This window comes from Ovis canadensis, chromosome 6 (assembly GCF_042477335.2).
Source record: "Ovis canadensis isolate MfBH-ARS-UI-01 breed Bighorn chromosome 6, ARS-UI_OviCan_v2, whole genome shotgun sequence".
Taxonomy (NCBI): domain Eukaryota; kingdom Metazoa; phylum Chordata; class Mammalia; order Artiodactyla; family Bovidae; genus Ovis; species Ovis canadensis.
In genome coordinates, this window is record NC_091250.1 from 97,415,435 (window position 1) to 97,433,997 (window position 18,563).

At 35.4% G+C, this 18,563-nt stretch overlaps 1 protein-coding gene across 9 annotated transcripts in view; it reads right to left on the reverse strand.

Annotated features, from left to right (window-relative positions):
* EPHA5 (EPH receptor A5) overlaps positions 1 to 18,563 on the reverse strand; it is a 408,801-nt gene that overhangs the window by 99,395 nt on the left and 290,843 nt on the right. For 5 of the 9 annotated variants that reach the window (XM_069594217.1, XM_069594214.1, XM_069594213.1 and 2 more), the window contains 2 exons: positions 17,794 to 17,953; positions 5,772 to 5,877 (listed from right to left, as the gene is read on the reverse strand). In XM_069594217.1, the coding sequence (XP_069450318.1) occupies positions 5,772 to 5,877; positions 17,794 to 17,953 (266 nt within the window). The remainder of the gene's footprint in view (positions 1 to 5,771; positions 5,878 to 17,793; positions 17,954 to 18,563) is intronic. The other 4 variants (XM_069594218.1, XM_069594212.1, XM_069594210.1 and 1 more) reach the window with 1 other exon arrangement.

Genomic DNA, 18,563 nt, shown 5'->3' on the forward strand with positions numbered 1-18,563 from the left:
TTAGAGAAATGCAGCCATGAAATTAAAAGATGCTTACCCCTTGGAAGAAAAGTTATGACCAACCTAGATAGCATATTCAAAAGCAGAGACATTACTTTGCCAACAAAGGTCTGTCTAGTCAAGGCTATGGTTTTTCCAGTGGTCATGTATGGATGTGAGAGTTGGACTGTGAAGAAAGCTGAGTGCCGAAGAATTGATGCTTTTGAACTGTAGTGTTGGAGAAGACTCTTGAGAGTCCCTTGGACTGCAAGGAGATCCAACCAGTGCATTCTAAAGGAGATCAGTCCTGGGTGTTCTTTGGAAGGAATGATACTGAAGCTGAAACTCCAGTACTTTGGCCACCTCATGAGAAGAGTTGACTCACTGGAAAAGACTGATGCTGGGAGAGATTGGGGGCAGGAGGCGAAGGGGACGACAGAGGATGAGATGGCTGGATGGCATCACGGACTCGATGGACGTGAGTCTGAGTGAACTCCGGGAGTTGGTGATGGACAAGGAGGCCTGGCGTGCTGAGATTCATGGGGTTGCAAAGAGCTGGACATGACTGAGTGACTGAACTGAACTTAACTGAACACCAGAATCTGTGTTCAACATAAACACATTTCTATCAGAGCAGACACATATAAAATGATGAACTTAAGTTTTGAGTAAAAACAAAAGTGAAATTAACTAGCTTTCACAAAACCAGGAATGGCTATGGGGGTGGTGACATTTGATATGTATGATTCTAGAACAGACATAGTTTACCGTGTATAATTTTCAAGTGTATAATGAAGGGAAAATTCACTATAACCCAATATGTTCTTTTCTTACTAGTTAATTATTTATTTTGGCTACACTGTGTCTTCTTTACTTTTGCATGGGTTTCTTTAGTTGCAGTGAGCAGGGGCTTCTCTTTGCTGCAGTGCACAGACTTCTCATTGCAATGGCTTCTCTTATTGCAGAGGTCAGGCTCTGGAGCACATGGGCTTCAGCAGTTGCGGCTCACAGGGTCTAGAGCATGGGCTCAGTAGCTGTGGTGCACGGGCTTACCTGCTCTGCAGCATGTGGGATCTTTCCAGACCAGGGATCAAACCCATTTCCCTGCCATTGGTAGGTGGATTTTTATCCACTGCACCACCAGGGAAGTTGCAAACCCAGTATGTTCTTTAATTTACTTTAGGGTCAAGATATCACAGAGATTAATTTCTAAGGGTTATTTTATTCATATTATATCAGTTTAAAAAGTTTTAAATGTTAATACGATTATCTTTAGCAGTAGAAACCCACTGGCTTCACATATAAGAGTTCAGAGTTTCGCCAAAATCATATAGTTGAAAGATATAAGTCATAGGAAAGTTAAATAGTGAAGAGTAAGGATCTTAGACTTAGAGCTGTGCTCAAGACCCAGGCCCTTATCAACTAACTATATAATTTATATTCTAGACATCGTTCTAAGGTGAGAGAACTTGCAGATAAAAATCTCTGTCATTCTGAAGCTTATATTCAAGTATGGGAGACAGAAAATAAACCAAACAGATACAAATATACACACTTTCTTCTGCATTGCAGGCAGACTCTTCACTGACTGAGCCACCAGGGAAGACAAAATATACACACAAATATTAATATATATATATATATATTATAATGGCAATGGGTACTGTAATGGGGCAAATCAGGGTAAGGAAGATCTGATGCACAGAGGAAGAAATCATGGGCCATTATTTTAGAAAACTCAATTGACAGAATGAGGTTAAACAAAGAAAGGAGAAAGTCCTGTTTCTTTCTGGGGCAAAAGAGTTTTAGACAGTAACAAGAGCCAGTGCAAAAGCCTTACAGCTTGGCTATTTTTACAATATTCAAGAAACATCAAGGAGATAACTTTTATGAAGTATAAATTAGAGATAGAGCTAATAATGAGATACAGAGTTGTGAGATATTACATTTGAAGTCCTTGGAACAGTGCTTACTAGCAGATCATATGTCATTCATCTAGAAAATATTAAACTTACTGTTATCAATATTATTATTGTGTTACTTCCACTAGGCAAAGATGCTTCTCTGAAGGTTTTAGAATACTTCATACCCTATAAAAGGATTGATTTCAGAAGCTATTGTGCTTTTATATAAAATGTGGGCAGAGCTCTGGCACTTGTCTGAACTAAATAGCTGCATTCAAAATGTCTATACAATTATCTTATTTGGCTACAAAGGAGCTTGAAGAAAAGTTTCTAGATCCAGCATATTTTAGCATTAAGCCATTGTATTTCCTAACATAAGAATTATGACAAGCATTTAATAAAATGTCAAATACTTCTTGAAATTATGAATACCACCATTTTTTCCAAAAGAAAAAAAATACCATGGAAAAAAATAATTTTGATTTAAAACTCTTTTATTTAACTCTGAAACTTCAATACTTTGTCCACCTGATGTAAAGAACTGACATTGGCAAAGACCCTGATGCTGGGAAAGATTGAAAGCGGGAGGAGAAGGGGATGACAGAGAATGAGATTGTTGGATGGCATCACTGACTCAATGGACATGAGTCTGAGTAAGCTCTGGGAGTTGGTGATGGACAGGGAAGCCTGGTGGGGCTGCAGTCTACAGGGTTGCAAAGAGTCAGACACGACTGAACAACTAAACTGAACTGACTGATGTACCTTCAAGACATACACTTTCCCAGGCCCAAATGATGATATAAACTTCAGTGAATATTACATACAGATAACAGTAATATATTTGCAATATATCAAATTTAAGTCTATATCACCACTGAAAAGTTAAAATTATTTGTAATTTAAAAGACATTTTAACCAGGAGCAAATATCTGGTTTATAAAATATTCAGGAAATTAAAAGGTGATCAAAGAGAATAAGTTCAAAGTGAGGGTGGAGTCTAAATGATATTACAGTTTTGTGTGTTTATCAATCATATTTTAGCACAAGGGGAAATATGTATAATTCAATGTCAGTGTCCTCAATCATTCCTAGTACAGAATTTTTTCAGTAATTTGCTAGTGCTTTAAAGATAATTCCCCAAATTTTTGTTAGGTTTTGTCCACATCTCTTCATTTAGTTTTTCTTTTATTTGACTAAATTTTATTAATTCAGTATACTCCAGGTACTACAAGGTAGATAAGATTTTCTTAGTCCCAACAAAAATTGCCTTGAATGGATAGGAAAAGTCCCGTTAGACTCGTATCATTTAACTTCTAAATAAGTCTGTTTAAGTTCATGAAAAGTAAAATAAAATACCAAGAGATATTTCTATCATAAGACAAACGCTCCCTGAAATTCAAGAATGCACATCCAACAAAATGAAGCAATTAAAGTTTCATGCCAAAAATTTGCTGGTAAAGAAATATAAATCTCAGATTAATTTTTAGTAAAGTGTGTTTTCCTTTAACCTGCAAATTCCTAGTCTCAACATCACAGTGTGTGTAATTAAAAAGAATTAATATGAATGAACAGTGCCCAAATTATAATTGCTGATATTTTTTAAAAAGTGATATATTTCTGCAATACACTAGATCCAAAATTATCAAGAGTTGGGTTTAATAATGCTGAAAATTAAGCTTCTCTTCTTAGGGGTAGATATCATTTTAATTCAACTGAGAAATACACTAGATATTTCTAGACAGTAAAATTTAGTTATTCTTGTATGATAGTTTCTGATGCATATGGAATTTGTGTACATGTGTGCATGCACGCTAAAGCTATACTGTTCTTCAGGTACCAAACAGTAGGTATACTGAAACTTCTCTCACTTTGTCTAATGCTGCAGATGTAACAAAGTGAATTGCTTTTAATTCAGTTTTATATATATTAAGGAAAAAATGGGGGCGGGGGACAGTGTTTGGTTCATATATAGGTCAGCGAAGATACCTAGCTGAATGTCATCAGTAAATTCAAATTAACAATACTTAGGTTACATAGATAAACTGTAAGTCTACAGTAAAATGTTTCTTATATTTTATCTGTTCCTTAATAAATCTTCAAACACACAAACGTATTGGTCCCTAGACCTTGCCCCTTTCCTCCATTTTTACTCAGTAGACTAGACAAATAATATCTTCTTATGATCCCCATGTGCCTATAAATGAGTAACACTTCTGGATTTACTGGAAAGGAAGAGGCTAACCAGTATCTCAGTCACAAGTAAATAACTGATATCACAAACCAGCTCTGCAAATGTATGATAGTCAACCACCCTTTTGGGTAGAAAAAACAGATTATATCATCATAGTTGTTTTGGTAGTTACAATTTACTCAATTCAATTACCTTACTTGATCAAAATCTGAGCAAAGTTTTAATGACAAGACTAGTGGAATTAGCTTCTCTTCCAGAAAGCAAGGACAAAAGTAGAGCATGCTCCATAAGTGACTTCAGAGAGAATAGATCATTGGGTCACAATCCAGCCAGGCTCTGGCTTGAGCAGGGCTGGCAGTCCTCAATAGAACACAGACTGCTTCCCAGCTAGCAATTCTGAAAGTGAATTACTGCTATTCTAATAGTAAAAGTAAGCAACAATTTCGTAAGAAAACTTTGAACACTTTTAAATGAACAATAACTAGAAGAAAGAGAATTCTGGGGAAAGAAAAAGGATGTTCAAAGAAAGTAACAATGTTTATGAAATTTATTTTATGAAAATAAAGTGTCTTGACTGTAATTTAAAGATGTAGTCAAAAAAAAAAAAAAAAAAAAAAAAAAAAAAAAAATAAAGATGTAGTCATAAATCTTTTCATAATACAATATGCAGAAAATGCCTAATTCTATACATTTATCAGTTGAATAGGTGCCGAAGAGTCAAAAGTAAATGAGTAAAACAGTACAAAATCAATATGAATGATTTCTTGACTTTTTTGAATCATATTATATTTTCAAATATTTCTTTAGGTTTAATACTTTCATGAAGACTTATCAGGTTTTCTGTAATAGTCTAACATCAGAGCATTTTCAAATGAACAGGTCTCATTACTGAATATCCCTTCTAACAATGGCCTGGATTAAAAATGGAAATATGTTTGTTGCAGGAATAGAACACACTCATGCTTTTATTTATATTTTTAGAAAGATTGATTATGCTTTGATCAATGTCAGGAGACACCTTCCTCATGAGCTCTTGTTGGGGGGCTCTGCCTCTTTGTTCAAAGTGAAAAATGTAGATATTTAATGCACATATTAATGTATATATTGATATAACATTCAATAAAATTCACTATATACACTCTGATTGACATATTCAGGTTGAAATCATTCAGAAGCTGAATTTAAATGCAGTCTTAAAAATGGGGTGGTTATTTCTCAAAATGCTGTTTGTCAGAGTGTCTACTTTGTATCCATCACCCTGTTAGGAGAGAAAGCTGGCTAAACTGAAATTATTAGTCTTATTCTTCTCAAATAATAAGCACAGACACAGGCCTTCCTAAACACTAAAACTGAAACCTTTGAGAGGATATATTGACAAATACTTTTAAAATGAAAAAATAAACCTCAGGTTAAAATAAACTATATCAGGAAAAGATATGGTTATATTAACAACATAATAAATAATAACAAGTTAATACTATTCGTGTGAAGAGAATATACCTGGAAAAGAGAAATTGTGTGCTTAAAAGAACTCATACAGACAAGGTAAAGCTTAAGAAATATATTCTACATAGAGGCTATCTAATGATATATCACTTGCCTGATTTGTTTTGGGATGTGATTAACAGTCAAACGGTCAGATCAAGGTAAGGCAGAGATCAGCTGCAAAAGTTCAGAAGCACAGCTTCCTGTCTTACCTTCCACTGAGGAGGAAGCCGATAACCACTGCCAACAAAATGACTCCCACTGTCACAGACACAGCAATTATAGGAATCTGGCTTTGATCGCTGGATGCTGCAACTGCTGATAGAAGACAGAGAAAATGGAGCCTGTGGTTAAAGTGATCATATGCATTCAAATAAGAGCTGCTTAATAGTCAGTAATCAATGCACAGTTTAAGCAATTCACCCACACTTGGCTGAGATTTTCCCCTAATATCTCTTTCTCAACCATGTGTAATTGAAAAGACATTTTAGGAGAAAATATTTATTTTCCAAATGGAAATTTGGAAGACCAACCAAGTCACTGATTATTTTTTTGTCATCATAAAAAATGACTGTCATTGTTCACATAGTATTCATTTAGCAATCTTAGGCTTGCAAGAAAAAAAATTGGAACTTAGTCTTTAATTTCAAACACCTAAATAGGAGATAATAAGCATATGAGATTTGATATTTTTAGAGTTTGCATGTGTCTGTTCTCCAGGAAAAAAATGCCTCATTATCTTAGATAGAACTTTTTCTTAGAGACATCAGTTGAAATGTCCAAAATGATGAGGCTATGACCTCATATGATATCACTATTATCAATATAATTTTAAAAGTCAATATTTCAAGGAGAATATCATCACTAACTATACCTCCATTATTGGGACCACATTTTCAAAAATAACAGTATCATTTAGAATTTTAAGTCTACATTAAGATTAGGTTTATTTACATGATATTTTTTAATACATGTATTTAGATGAAATATTTTATATTTTAATTATATAATTACCATAATAAGAGGAATATAGACATAATTAGATAGTTAGATAGTACTCTTCTTCTCCCTTTTCTTGGATAACAACAGTTGCAATACAAAGTCTCTTTACCCTGCTTTTTCCTGTCCTGTGATACTGAGATGCATGGTAAAGAATTTATTACCAGTGAGCAGTAGAAATGTGGTAGGGCAAAGCTACCCCACCAGCATAGGTAGTAGCCTCCCCCAAGATTAGCTTTATTAATCTTTGAATTCAAATTACTTTTTTATTCCTCAATTCTTTAAATCTGCTTTAGGCAGGTGGCACTGTTTCTTGAGAAAACCATGAAGACTTGGTCTAAATAATCTCAATGTTATTTCATTTGGACTTCAAAGCTTTTGATCCTTTCTTTTAATTTCCTTACAAAGTCATGGTCATAATGAGTCTTCCTCATTTTCTCAGTAGAATAATCCATTCCCACTGCCTACATTTTAGAAATGTTAAATTTTATAGATAAAAAAGACTGATCAAGTCTGAATTCCATGGTTAAATATAATAGCATACCTTTCATTTGCTTTACCTACCTCCACTGTTTGAACTTTTCCTGTCTCTTCCAAGGCACTGATCTTTAAAATCTCCCTCTGGGGGAAAATTTTCATTTCCTTACAGTCTGCTTCTTTGCTATCTACAAGCCTATGAGATAATTTCTCTTGGGGACAACAAATTCTTATACCTAAATTTACTGACATTATTAATTTAAATTGAGTCTGAAAACAGCTCCAGCATTTACTATACATATGGATTAAAGCAAATTATTTAAACTTGTAAAGTCTCATTTCATTAATCCCCAGAGAGGGATAATTTCCAAAGATCATTATTACTATTATTTTTTCTTTGCTTAGAGATAACTCTTAGCATAGTGTTTCAACTATTGCCAGCCTTATTTAAACAGGAGATATAATATATACATATTATCTCCTGTTTTATCCATCATTCTTATTCTCTTCTATTTTTCAACATTCTGACTGACTCATTTAGAACCAGCCTCACTGATTCGACACACAGGAGTCTGAGCAAGTTCTGGGAGATGGTGAAGGGCAGGGAAGCCTGGCAAACTGCAGTCCATGGGGTCGCAAAGAACAGGACATGAATTAGTGACTGAAAAACAACATCTTCTAAGAACCAACATTATTAATTTTTTCTGAAACTTTTCTTCTTCTGCCTTTGAGTTCTGTGCATGATATGATATCTGATAATATGATATCTGTGAAATGCAATGAGCAACTCTCCATTTACTTCACAAAGTGAAAGTCAAAGTGTTAGTCACTCAGTCATGTCTGAATCTTTGTGACCCCATGGACTATGCAGCCCACCAGACTCCTCTGTCCATGAAATTCTACAGGCAAGAACACTGGAGTGGGTTGCCATTTCCTTCTCCAGGGGATCTTCTGACCCAGGGATTAAACCCAGGTCTCCTACATTGCAGGCATATTCTTTACCATCTGAATCATCAGGTAATCCCCCTTTTACCCTACCATACACTATAATGAGGTATTTGATCTTGTTGACCATACACTCCATCTTTAAAACTCTTCTCCTCTTGGTTTCTATACATGAGATGAGCTGATTTCTCTTTCTCCCGCTCTGAAATACTGCTTTGTCAGTTCTACTGATGCTCTTCCCATATTTTATGTGTGAACAATTCTTGATGAATGCTGGTTCTTTATCCTTCTCACTTCTTTCTTTCTGTCTCTTTCCATCTTACCTCTTTTTCTTCCTGTCTCTCATAGATATATCTTTGCTCATGGTATCAGTTAACTAAAAGTTGAGTCAGATATGACAGAGTGACTGAACAACATAAGCTGAAGAGTCCCACATTTATATCTCCAACTCTTATTTCTCGTCAAAGGATCATTCTATTAAAAAAAAAAGTTTCCATTTATTTGGATTTTATTTTCACATAAAAATAAACATGTTTAAAAAATTGATTCTTGGGCTTCCCTGGGGGGCTCAGTGGTAAAGACTCCACCTATCAATGCAGAAGATACAGGTTCAATCCCTGATCTGAAAGGATACCACATGCCACGGAGTGACAGAGCCTGTCGGCTGCAACTATTGAGCCTGTGATCTAAAGCCTGGGAGCTGCAACTACTGAGTCCACATGCTGCAGCTATTAAAGCTCATGTGCCCTCACGCCCATGCTTTGCAACAAAAGAAGCCACCCCAATGAGAAGTGCACTTACTGCAACTACATGGTAGCCTCCACTTGCTGTAACTAGAGAAAAGTGCACATAGCAATGAAGACAGCATATCCGAAAATAAATAAATAAAAATAAAAATTGACTCTTAAATCACATCCACCCTCAAAGGCATTTAAAAATAGTATCTAAATAAACGGGCTTCCCTAGTGGCTCAAATGGTAAAGAATCCACCTGCAGTGTGGGAGACCTGTGTATAATCCCTGGGTTGAGGAGATCCTCAGGAGAAGGGCATGGAAACCCACTCCAGCATTCTTGCCTGGAGAATCCCCATGGACAGAGTAGCCTGGTGGGCTGCAGACCGTGGGGTCTCAAAGAGTTGGACAGGACTGAGTGATTAAGCACAGCATATGTAAATAAACAAACCTAAATAAATCTAACAAACTAGACTAGTTTTGTCTCTTTCTGCTTTAAGTAGAACTGAATTTTTCTTGACTCCTACTTAGTCTTAATTACCAAATATGTTTTGTTTCTCTTCTATGTTTCTCCCCATGTATTACTTTTTTTTTTCGTTAACTATTCACCTATTTGATCAAAGTTGCTGTAGTATAGTTCATAGGTGTTTTGATTCAAATTCGCTGGAGTATGGTTCATGGGTCCTTTAAGTGCTCCCTTTGACTTCTAGGTACGCACATGAAACATCTAAAAATATCACTTTGATCATGTTTCTCCAAACAAAATGTTAATAGGTACCCACTGCCTATGGAAAAATAGTCTCAAATTAGAATGGCATTCAATAGCCCTCCTAATCTGACTCTAACAAGTCCTTCTGGTCTCAATGTGTCAGTGCGGGACACTGAGAGATAAGATAGTGGCAGAAATAGGTGTGATTAATCAGAAATAAAGATAAAAACAGGATTTTTAATTTCAGACTAACGAAAGTACTAATTTTGAGGGAAAAAATGGGTGCTGAGATATATGAAATGTTTCAGTTTTAGTAATTTCCAAGAAGTCTAACTTAATGTGCTAAAATATGGGAGAGTATTTTGCATTAAAACAAGTATTAATAGCATGTCAAAATTTTTTTAAAAAATATTTAAATTAGCACATTTTATGAAAATACTTTGCAAGTAATGTCAAATCACAAACATTTACATGTTTATATCTACTGCCCACTGAAATAATATCTTTTTGTATAACGAAAAATTTAGCAAAGGAGCTGTGAGGAAGAATTTTTAAAATATATTTTCATTTATTTTTTAAAAGCTTGCAGTATTTTTTTATGTTTCTTGATGGGCTCTAAGTATTGATTATTTAATTTGCACTGATTAATTGAGTTATCTCAAATTAACTTGAGATAATTTATTAAAACTTTTATTATTTATTCCTTTGTTTGCCCTGACAGCATCAATAGTATTCCCAAATACATCAACTAAATTGAAAATACACAGAATTTATAGGATACTGTCAAGGCCTTCATAATTGTTCATTCTCTATCAGTGGTCAAAAAATGGTAAGCACAGAATGATTTATGATTATCCTTTTACATACTGTTAAAATTTTCGTATTTAAAGACATGAATGGGTTTTAGTCATTAATACTGCCTATTTTCTTATATATGTTTATTAAGAATTAGTTGGTTAATAATGTAGTTCTCGAAAAATACTGGAGGAATGTTTTGGGAATGCTTAAAAGCAAATTTTGCAGCAATGAAACATATTACTATTACAAGGATGTTAATTATGAAAATTAATGTTCTTTAGTAAATAATAATGTTTCTTTTTGCTAATTATTATATACTTGCATCATCTCTGGAAACTTTAAGATAGCATTTATTGAGAAATTGTGTTGTGTTCCCTTATTTTGCTTCCTCACTTCTGGTTGCAAATCCATGTTACATAAATATTCTCTAGATAAATTGCAATATATATGAATCACTGAGTTTAATCACTAAGGCTAGAGATTTGTTAGAGACAGATTACAAGGGTTTTCTAAGGTCAGGATGAGAATTTAGGGTTTTCTCACACATAAATAAATATCTATTAACTTTCTTGATCAGGATAAGCTGATCAAAGGTATAACTTTTGATTTGTAATGAGTACACAGGAATTAGTAGGGAAATTTAAAGCATCATGGCAGACAAATAAGCACATGAAAAGATCTGGACCATCATTGGTTGTTACAGATTTCAATTAAATCAACAATGAGATATTGCTACCCACCTGTCCAAAAATGACAAAATAAAATAGTGACAATATAAAATGTTGATAATAATGTGGAGAAATTGATGACTCATACATTGGTGGTGGGCATATAAAATGATACATCCACTTTAGAAAAAAAGTTTGGCAGTTTCTTATGAAAATAAACATGCAATTACCATACAACTCCAGTAACTGTACTCTTAGATAGTTATCCCAGGGAAATAAAAGTTTAGGTTGAGACAAAAATATATACATGAATGTTCATAGCATTTTTATGTTAGTAGCAAAACTTAATAGCAAAAACTGGTATCAGCCCAGATATCTTTCAATAGGTGAATGTTTAAAGAAACTATGGTACATATTTATCATGGAATCAGTTCAGTTCAGTCACTCAGTTGTTCTGACTATTTTCGAGCCCATGGACTGCAGCATGCCAGGCTTCCCTGCCCATCATCAACTCCTGGAACTTGCTAAAATTCATGTCCATCGAAGTCGGTGATATCATCCAATCATCTCATCCTCTGTAATCCCCTTCTCTTCCTGTCTTCAATCGTTCCTAGGAACAGAGTCTTTTCCAAGCAGTCAGTTCTTCCCATCAGATGACCAAATTACTGGAGTTTCAGATTCACCATCAGTCCTCCCAATGAATATCATGGAATACTGCTCAACAATGAAAAGGAACAGACTTTATATGCACAACCTGGGTGAATCTACGGGGAATTAGACTGAATGAGAAAAAATTCCAAACTCAAAGAGAATGTACTGTATGATTCCATTCTCAAAACATTTTTAAAACGTCAAAATTTTAGAAATGTATATTTAGAAATTTATGGCTCTGGGATGTCTCTGATGGTCCAGTGGTTAAGAATCTGCCTGGCAATGCAGGGGTAGTGGGTTTGATCTCTGGCTGGGGAACTAAGACCCCATATGCTGGGATGGGCAATGAAGCTTTGTGGTGCCACAACTAAAGCAGCCATGCACTACAATGAAAGATTTCTCATGACACAATGAAAATCCTATGTCACAACTGAGACCTGGTGTAGCCAAGTAAATAAATAAATTCTTTTTAGAGAAATTGGTGGTTGCCAGAGATTACTTATTGGACAAGAGTTGTTCCTGAAGATGGTGGTTGTGGTTATAATAGGGCAACAAGAGAGATCCTTGTGAGGTTAATACTATTCGATAACTTGACTGTGAAGGTAGCTACACAAACCCGTACAAGTGACCAGATTGTACATAACTTAATGCACACATGTCTGCACACTCACATACAAAGGAGTACAAGGAAATATAAGACTTCATTAATTCCAATATCCTAGTTATATTATAATTTTGCAAAGTGTTAAAGAGCTCTCTTTAACTTCCTTACAAAGTCATGCTCATAATGAGTCTTCCTCATTATTTTCTGTAGACTAATCTGTTCCCACCTCCCACATTTTAGAAATGTTAAACTTTATACATAAAAAAGCCTAATCAATTCTGAATTCCATGGTTAAATATAACTCCATATCCTTCTGTTGCTTTATGTAACTCCACTGTTATAATTCTTCCTGTCTCTTCCAAGACACTGACCTCTAAAGATCTCCCTTCAGAGGGAAAATTTCATTTACTTACAGGCTGCTTCTCCACTACCTACAAGCCTAAACAGATAATTTCTCTTGGGGGCAACAAATTCTTATACTTAAAATTACTGATATTACTAAATTAAACTGTGTCTGTAAACAGGTCCAACATTTACTATACATATGTGTGGAAGTTAGGATTTGAAATAGCTCAACTGGAATTCCATCACCTCCACTAGCTTTGTTCGTAGTGATGCTTTCTAAGGCCCACTTGACTTCACATTCCAAGATGTCTGGCTCTAGGTGAGTGATCATCCCATAATGATTATCTTGGTCATGAAGCTTGTTTTTGTACATTTCTGTGTATTCTTGCCATCTCTTGTTAATATCTTCTGCTTCTGTTAGGTTCATAGCATTTCTGTCCTATATTGAGCCCATCTTTGCATGAAATGTTCCCTTGGTGTCTCTAATATTCTTGAAAAGATCTCTGGTCTTTCCCATTCTGTTGTTTTCCTTTATTTCTTTGCATTGATCACTGAGGAAGGTTTTCTTATCTCTCCTTGCTATTCTTTGGAACTCTGCATTCAGATGCTTATATCTTTCTTTTTCTCCTTTGCAATATGCCAGCAAATTTGGAAAACAGCAGTGGCCACAGGAATGGGAAAGGTCAGTTTTCATTCCAATCCCAAAGAAAGGCAATGCCAAAGAATGCTCAAACTACCACACAATTGCACTCATCTCACACACTAGTAAAGTAATGCTCAAAATTATCGAAGCCAGGTTTCAGCAATATGCGAACCACGAACTTCCAGATGTTCAAGCTGGTTTTAGAAAAGGCAGAGGAACCATAGATTAAATTGCCAACATCCGCTGGATCATTGAAAAAGCAAGAGAGTTCCAGAAAAACATCTATTTCTGCTTCATTGACTATGCCAAAGCCTTTGACTGTGTGGATCACAATAAACTGTGGAAAATTCTGAGAAAGATGGGAATACCAGACCACCTGACCTTCCTCTTGAGAAACCTATATGCAGGTCAGGAAGCAACAGTTAGAACTGGACATGGAACAACAGACTGGCTCCGAATAGGAAAAGGAGTCCGTCAAGGCTGTATATTGTCACCCTGCTTATTTAACTTATATGCAGAGTACATCATGAGAAACGCTGGACTGGAAGAAACACAAGCTGGAATCAAGATTGCCAGGAGAAATATCAATTACCTCAGATATGCAGATGACACCACCCTTATGGCAGAAAGTGTGAGGAACTAAAAAGCCTCTTGCCGAAAGTAAAAGAGGAGAGTGAAAAATTTGGCTTAAAGCTCAACATTCAGAAAACAAAGATCATGGCATCTGGTCCCATCTCTACATGGGAAACAGATGGGGAAACAGTGGAAACAGTGTCAGACTTTATTTTTTGGGCTACAAAATGACGGTAGATGGTGACTGCAGCCATGAAATTAAAAGACGCTTACTCCTTGGAAGAAAAGTTATGACCAACCTAGATAGCATATTGAAAAGCAGAGACATTACTTTGCCAACTAAGGTCTATCTAGTCAAGGCTATGGTTTTCTCAGTGGTCATGTATGGATGTGAGAGTTGGACTGTGAAGAAATCTGATCACTGAAGTATTGATGCTTTTGAACTGTGGTGTTGGAGAAGACTCTTAAGAGTCCCTTGAACTGCAAGGAGATCCAAGCAGTCCATCCTAAAGGAGATCAGTCCTGGTTGTTCACTGGAAGGACTGATGCTGAAGCTGAAACTCCAATACTTTGGCCACCTCATGTGAAGAGCTGACTTATTGGAAAAGACTCTGATGCAGGCAGGGATTGGGGGCAGGAGGAGAAGGGGAGAACAGAGGATGCGATGGCTGGATTGCATCACCGACTTGATGGAATTGATTTTGAGTGAACTCTGGAGTTGGTGATGGACAGGGAGGCCTGGCATACTGTGATTTATGGGGTCACAAGGAGTCAGACATGACTGAGCGACTGAACTGAACTGATGTGGGGAAGTCACTCAGTTGTGTCTGACACTTTGCTACCCCTGGACTGTAGCCTACCAGCCTCCTCTGTCTATGAAATTCTCCAGGCAAGAATACTGGAATGAGTTGCCATTCCCTTCTCCAGGGGATCTTCCTGATTCAGAAATTGAATCCAGGTCTCCTATACTGCAGGCAGATTCTTAACTGTTTGAGACACCAGGGAAGATACCATAAATCCTGCAATGTTGTATTTGAAGACTGTTTTTGAAATAATACATTAGTATGTGAAGAATTAAATTACAATATCAAGTAAAAAATTCCTCAGCAAAACAACTGAAGTGTTTTCACAAAATAGTACACAAATAGTTGTCAAATGAATGGCATATAACACAAATGCTATAGAAGTTGAAATGAAGTTTTATTTTAACTATATCTTTTGATGTGTAGGGAGTTGATAACAATTTTAAAAATAATGAACAAAACTATTATATGGCAGGCTTCCCAGGTGGCACTAGTTATAAAGAATGGCCTGCCAATGAGCAAAGAGATGCAGGTTTGATCCCTGGGTTGGGAAGATCCCCCGGAGTAGTAAATGGCAGCCTGCTCCAGTATTCTTGCCTGGAAAATTCCACGGACAGAGGAGCCTGGTGGGCTACAGTCCATGGTGTTGCAAAGAGTCGGACATGAATGAGTGATTGAACACACTCACACTATTCTAAAGTGGTTCTTGACACAAACATTCTAATTTTCAGAATTAGAGTGTACTTTTATCCCCTCGAGAGAAGTTTCATGTATTACTCATGTTAATTTCTCTAGAGTCTAGCAAAGCCAACATATAATAGAGGCTCAAAAAATTCTTGCTGAATTGTATACAGCTTTCTACATGAAGGCCAAAGGGGATTGGTATATAACAGATTCTTGATACAAAGAAAAAATCATTCTTAAAATGCTTGCATATACACGTACACGTACTCAAGTAAAAAAAAATTCCACACTAAAGTTAAGAGGGAGTACAGAATACATCCCTAAAAGAGTTTCATTATCTAGTAATAAAAACACTAAAATTTGATTTTGTAATAAAAACATTAGTGTGACATGTCTTTCCCTCTAGAGATTATGTAGGCAAAATTTAAAAGAAGACAATTTCAGGTGAGACTCTGTAAAACTATATGGAAAATGACCTCATATTGTTTGTCTCAATGATCAGATTGATGGGTATTGGCATCCTGGAAACTACTATACAAAAAAAAAAGGAGGAGGAGTTTAACAAATAGTCTAAAGAAAAACTAATTGCTGAACATGCCAATCTCTTAAAACTAAATATAATTTTGTAATTTTTTAAAGTGACAGTTTTCATTTTTAGAGTTGTCTGAGCACTAGAGCATACTGTGAAACACAATGTACCCTACGGCTTTGTTCCCAGAGTTGGTAAACCACATAAGCATAAATAGAAACAAGGCCTTTGAGGGTGGTCAGAGTCACTGACTCGATGGACATGAGTTTGGGTAAACTCCGGGAGTTGGTGATGGACAGTGAGGCCTGGCGGTCTGTGATTCAGGGGATCGCAAAGAGTCGGACACGACTGAGTGGCTAAACTGAACTGAACTGAGAGTATGTAACACATGTTTCCTCATAAATCCAGATCAGTGTTCAAGGTACAAGAGTAAATAATTAATTAATTGCCAATATTATGGAAATTTTCTAATTACATCTATTCATGTCAAACATATTTTAAAACTTTTCTAAACAGTATCACATGTTTAAATTTCAATATGTCAGTTAAACTTCAGACAAGGGACTGTCCTTGAATGGAAATAAAGTAATTTATCTTTTTTCCATCTTGGGACCCTAATCTATATAAAATCAAGTGAAGCAATATTTAGAAAGTTACTGTTAAAGTAATAAAAATTATCTTCTAGATAATTCAGTTAAACATGCTTTAAGCAGAAGTATATCTTCATTTTCTTAAGATTTGTAATATATAGATTTACAAAAATTTAAATTTAATGATTCTTCTAATCATCATTTCCCTTTCTGACAACAGGTCTTTCATTTCATGCTTTGTGACCATATTATTTCCCTCTGTGGCTTCTTGTGTTGTGTTGCTTCCTTCCTTCTAGTTTTTCCACTGCTGAATTGTACTAGGCTGCAACTTACACTCTGTGTATGGTGCTACTTTACATGGCATCTTCAATACCCTTAACATTTGAAAGAGTCTACTTTCTGTTTCTTATAGAATCTTTTTTTTTTCCTACTCCTTATTTTCTTGTGGTTGGAGAAAAAGCTTCTCTCTAGATGTGATAGAAAGAATTACGGGTACTCCCTCCTCTCCAAAGTGTCTGAGTCTTAATACCAAGAACCTGTAAATATGCTACATGGCAATAGGGAATTAAATTACAGATGAAATGAAAAAAAAATCATTTCAAAGTAAATCTGATAACTATGCTCTCATGACGTTGGTATTCAGAGGAAGGAAATATGCATCTTACATTCTTGATTTTACAATCACTAATTCTTACATAACTTGACTTTAAATATATATATATATGTGTGTATTACATATGTTCAAACATATACATTTACACATATTTGACATTTCACACTGCTTCTGTTATTTTCTTCCTAACAAGACTTTAGTAGTGTCTTTTCTTTCATCTATAAATATAATAAATTATTGCCTTCTGCTAAGTCTGCTTTTAATGTGTGCTCTAGTACAAGTAAATCTAAATATTTTACTTGACTTTAAAGAAAAAGCTTTCCGCTATTTTTACTATTTTATGGGGGAAAAAAGCACAAGAAAGGTTTTTACAGAAATATTTCCAGACCATCCACTCAGAGGTGCTGCCAGAGATTTTGATTTTGATTTTTTTAAACAATCAGACTGGTTCCTGAAAGCACCATTTTCTTGCCAAACTCAATACTAAAGAAAATTCCCTGTGGAATTTTCATAGAAAGACGAAGCTTAGTAAGGTAGTTCAATAAAACAAGTAAAAAGTAAATGGCAATAATTCAATAAAGTACGGCAGCAGTGGAAAGAGTCTTTAAAAGCAAGGTTTAAACAGTTCTTAAGCATCCCCTGATGTTTCATCTCCCTGTAGACCAAATGCAATGAGGAGTGGGGACCAACGTGTGTTAACCCTCTCACCTACCATAATAGCATGACAGATGCTTCCTACCTGAAGGGGTCATGCCTGGGAGACAGAGGAGAAGCAGGAGACTGACAGAATGCCCAGGGAGAGTATTGATCCACTGACTCTTTTCTGGTAACCATTAGAGAGGCATGAGTTGACAGTAATTAAAATGACTTACACACTGGGATGGTTTCAAACTCAAATCTTCGACTGAAGACACCATAGCCTGCTGCCGTGCGTGCTCGAATTTGGAAGACATACACCGAAGCTGGTTTCAAGCCTTCTGCAGTTATAGATGTCTCTTTAGATTTGATAATTGTATAGCTGGTCTCTTGGTCCTTGGATCACACATGTAGATAAAATAAAAGAGAAGACAACATATGAATTATTAATGATGACAAAACTTACAATCAGAAATGAGAAAAAGATTCAGAAACTAACAGATTTGATATTAATGTAAATATGATGCTTTTAGAGAAAAAAAATCCCACATAACCTAGGAGTGCTAGTTATACAAAATGCTATTTTCTAGAACTCAAAGATGGTGGATGTGTTTTCCACCCAGCTACCACTTGCCATGAGCAGAAATAGATATGTAAACTTAAAAAAAATATTTTTTTAAAGATACACTATTTTGCAGACTCTATTTTAGTATTGCTAATTGTGTGCTTGTTTTTCTCATAAATGACTTATTAGAGTGCATCTAACATGATGCTTGTTTACAGAGAAAGGAGACAATGCCCGATGTACTGTCAGATAAGACATATATCTTTTATCTTTAGTGAATTTGACTTCTAATTATATTCATGTGTTGGGAGAAGGAATGAGTACTTCACTGGAGAACTTTAATTTCAGTTCACTATGTTGAAATTGAATTTTAAAGAAAAAATGCAAATAAGCAAAGTTTTTTTTTTTTTTCCTTTTACATAACTTTCTAGTTTTTAACTT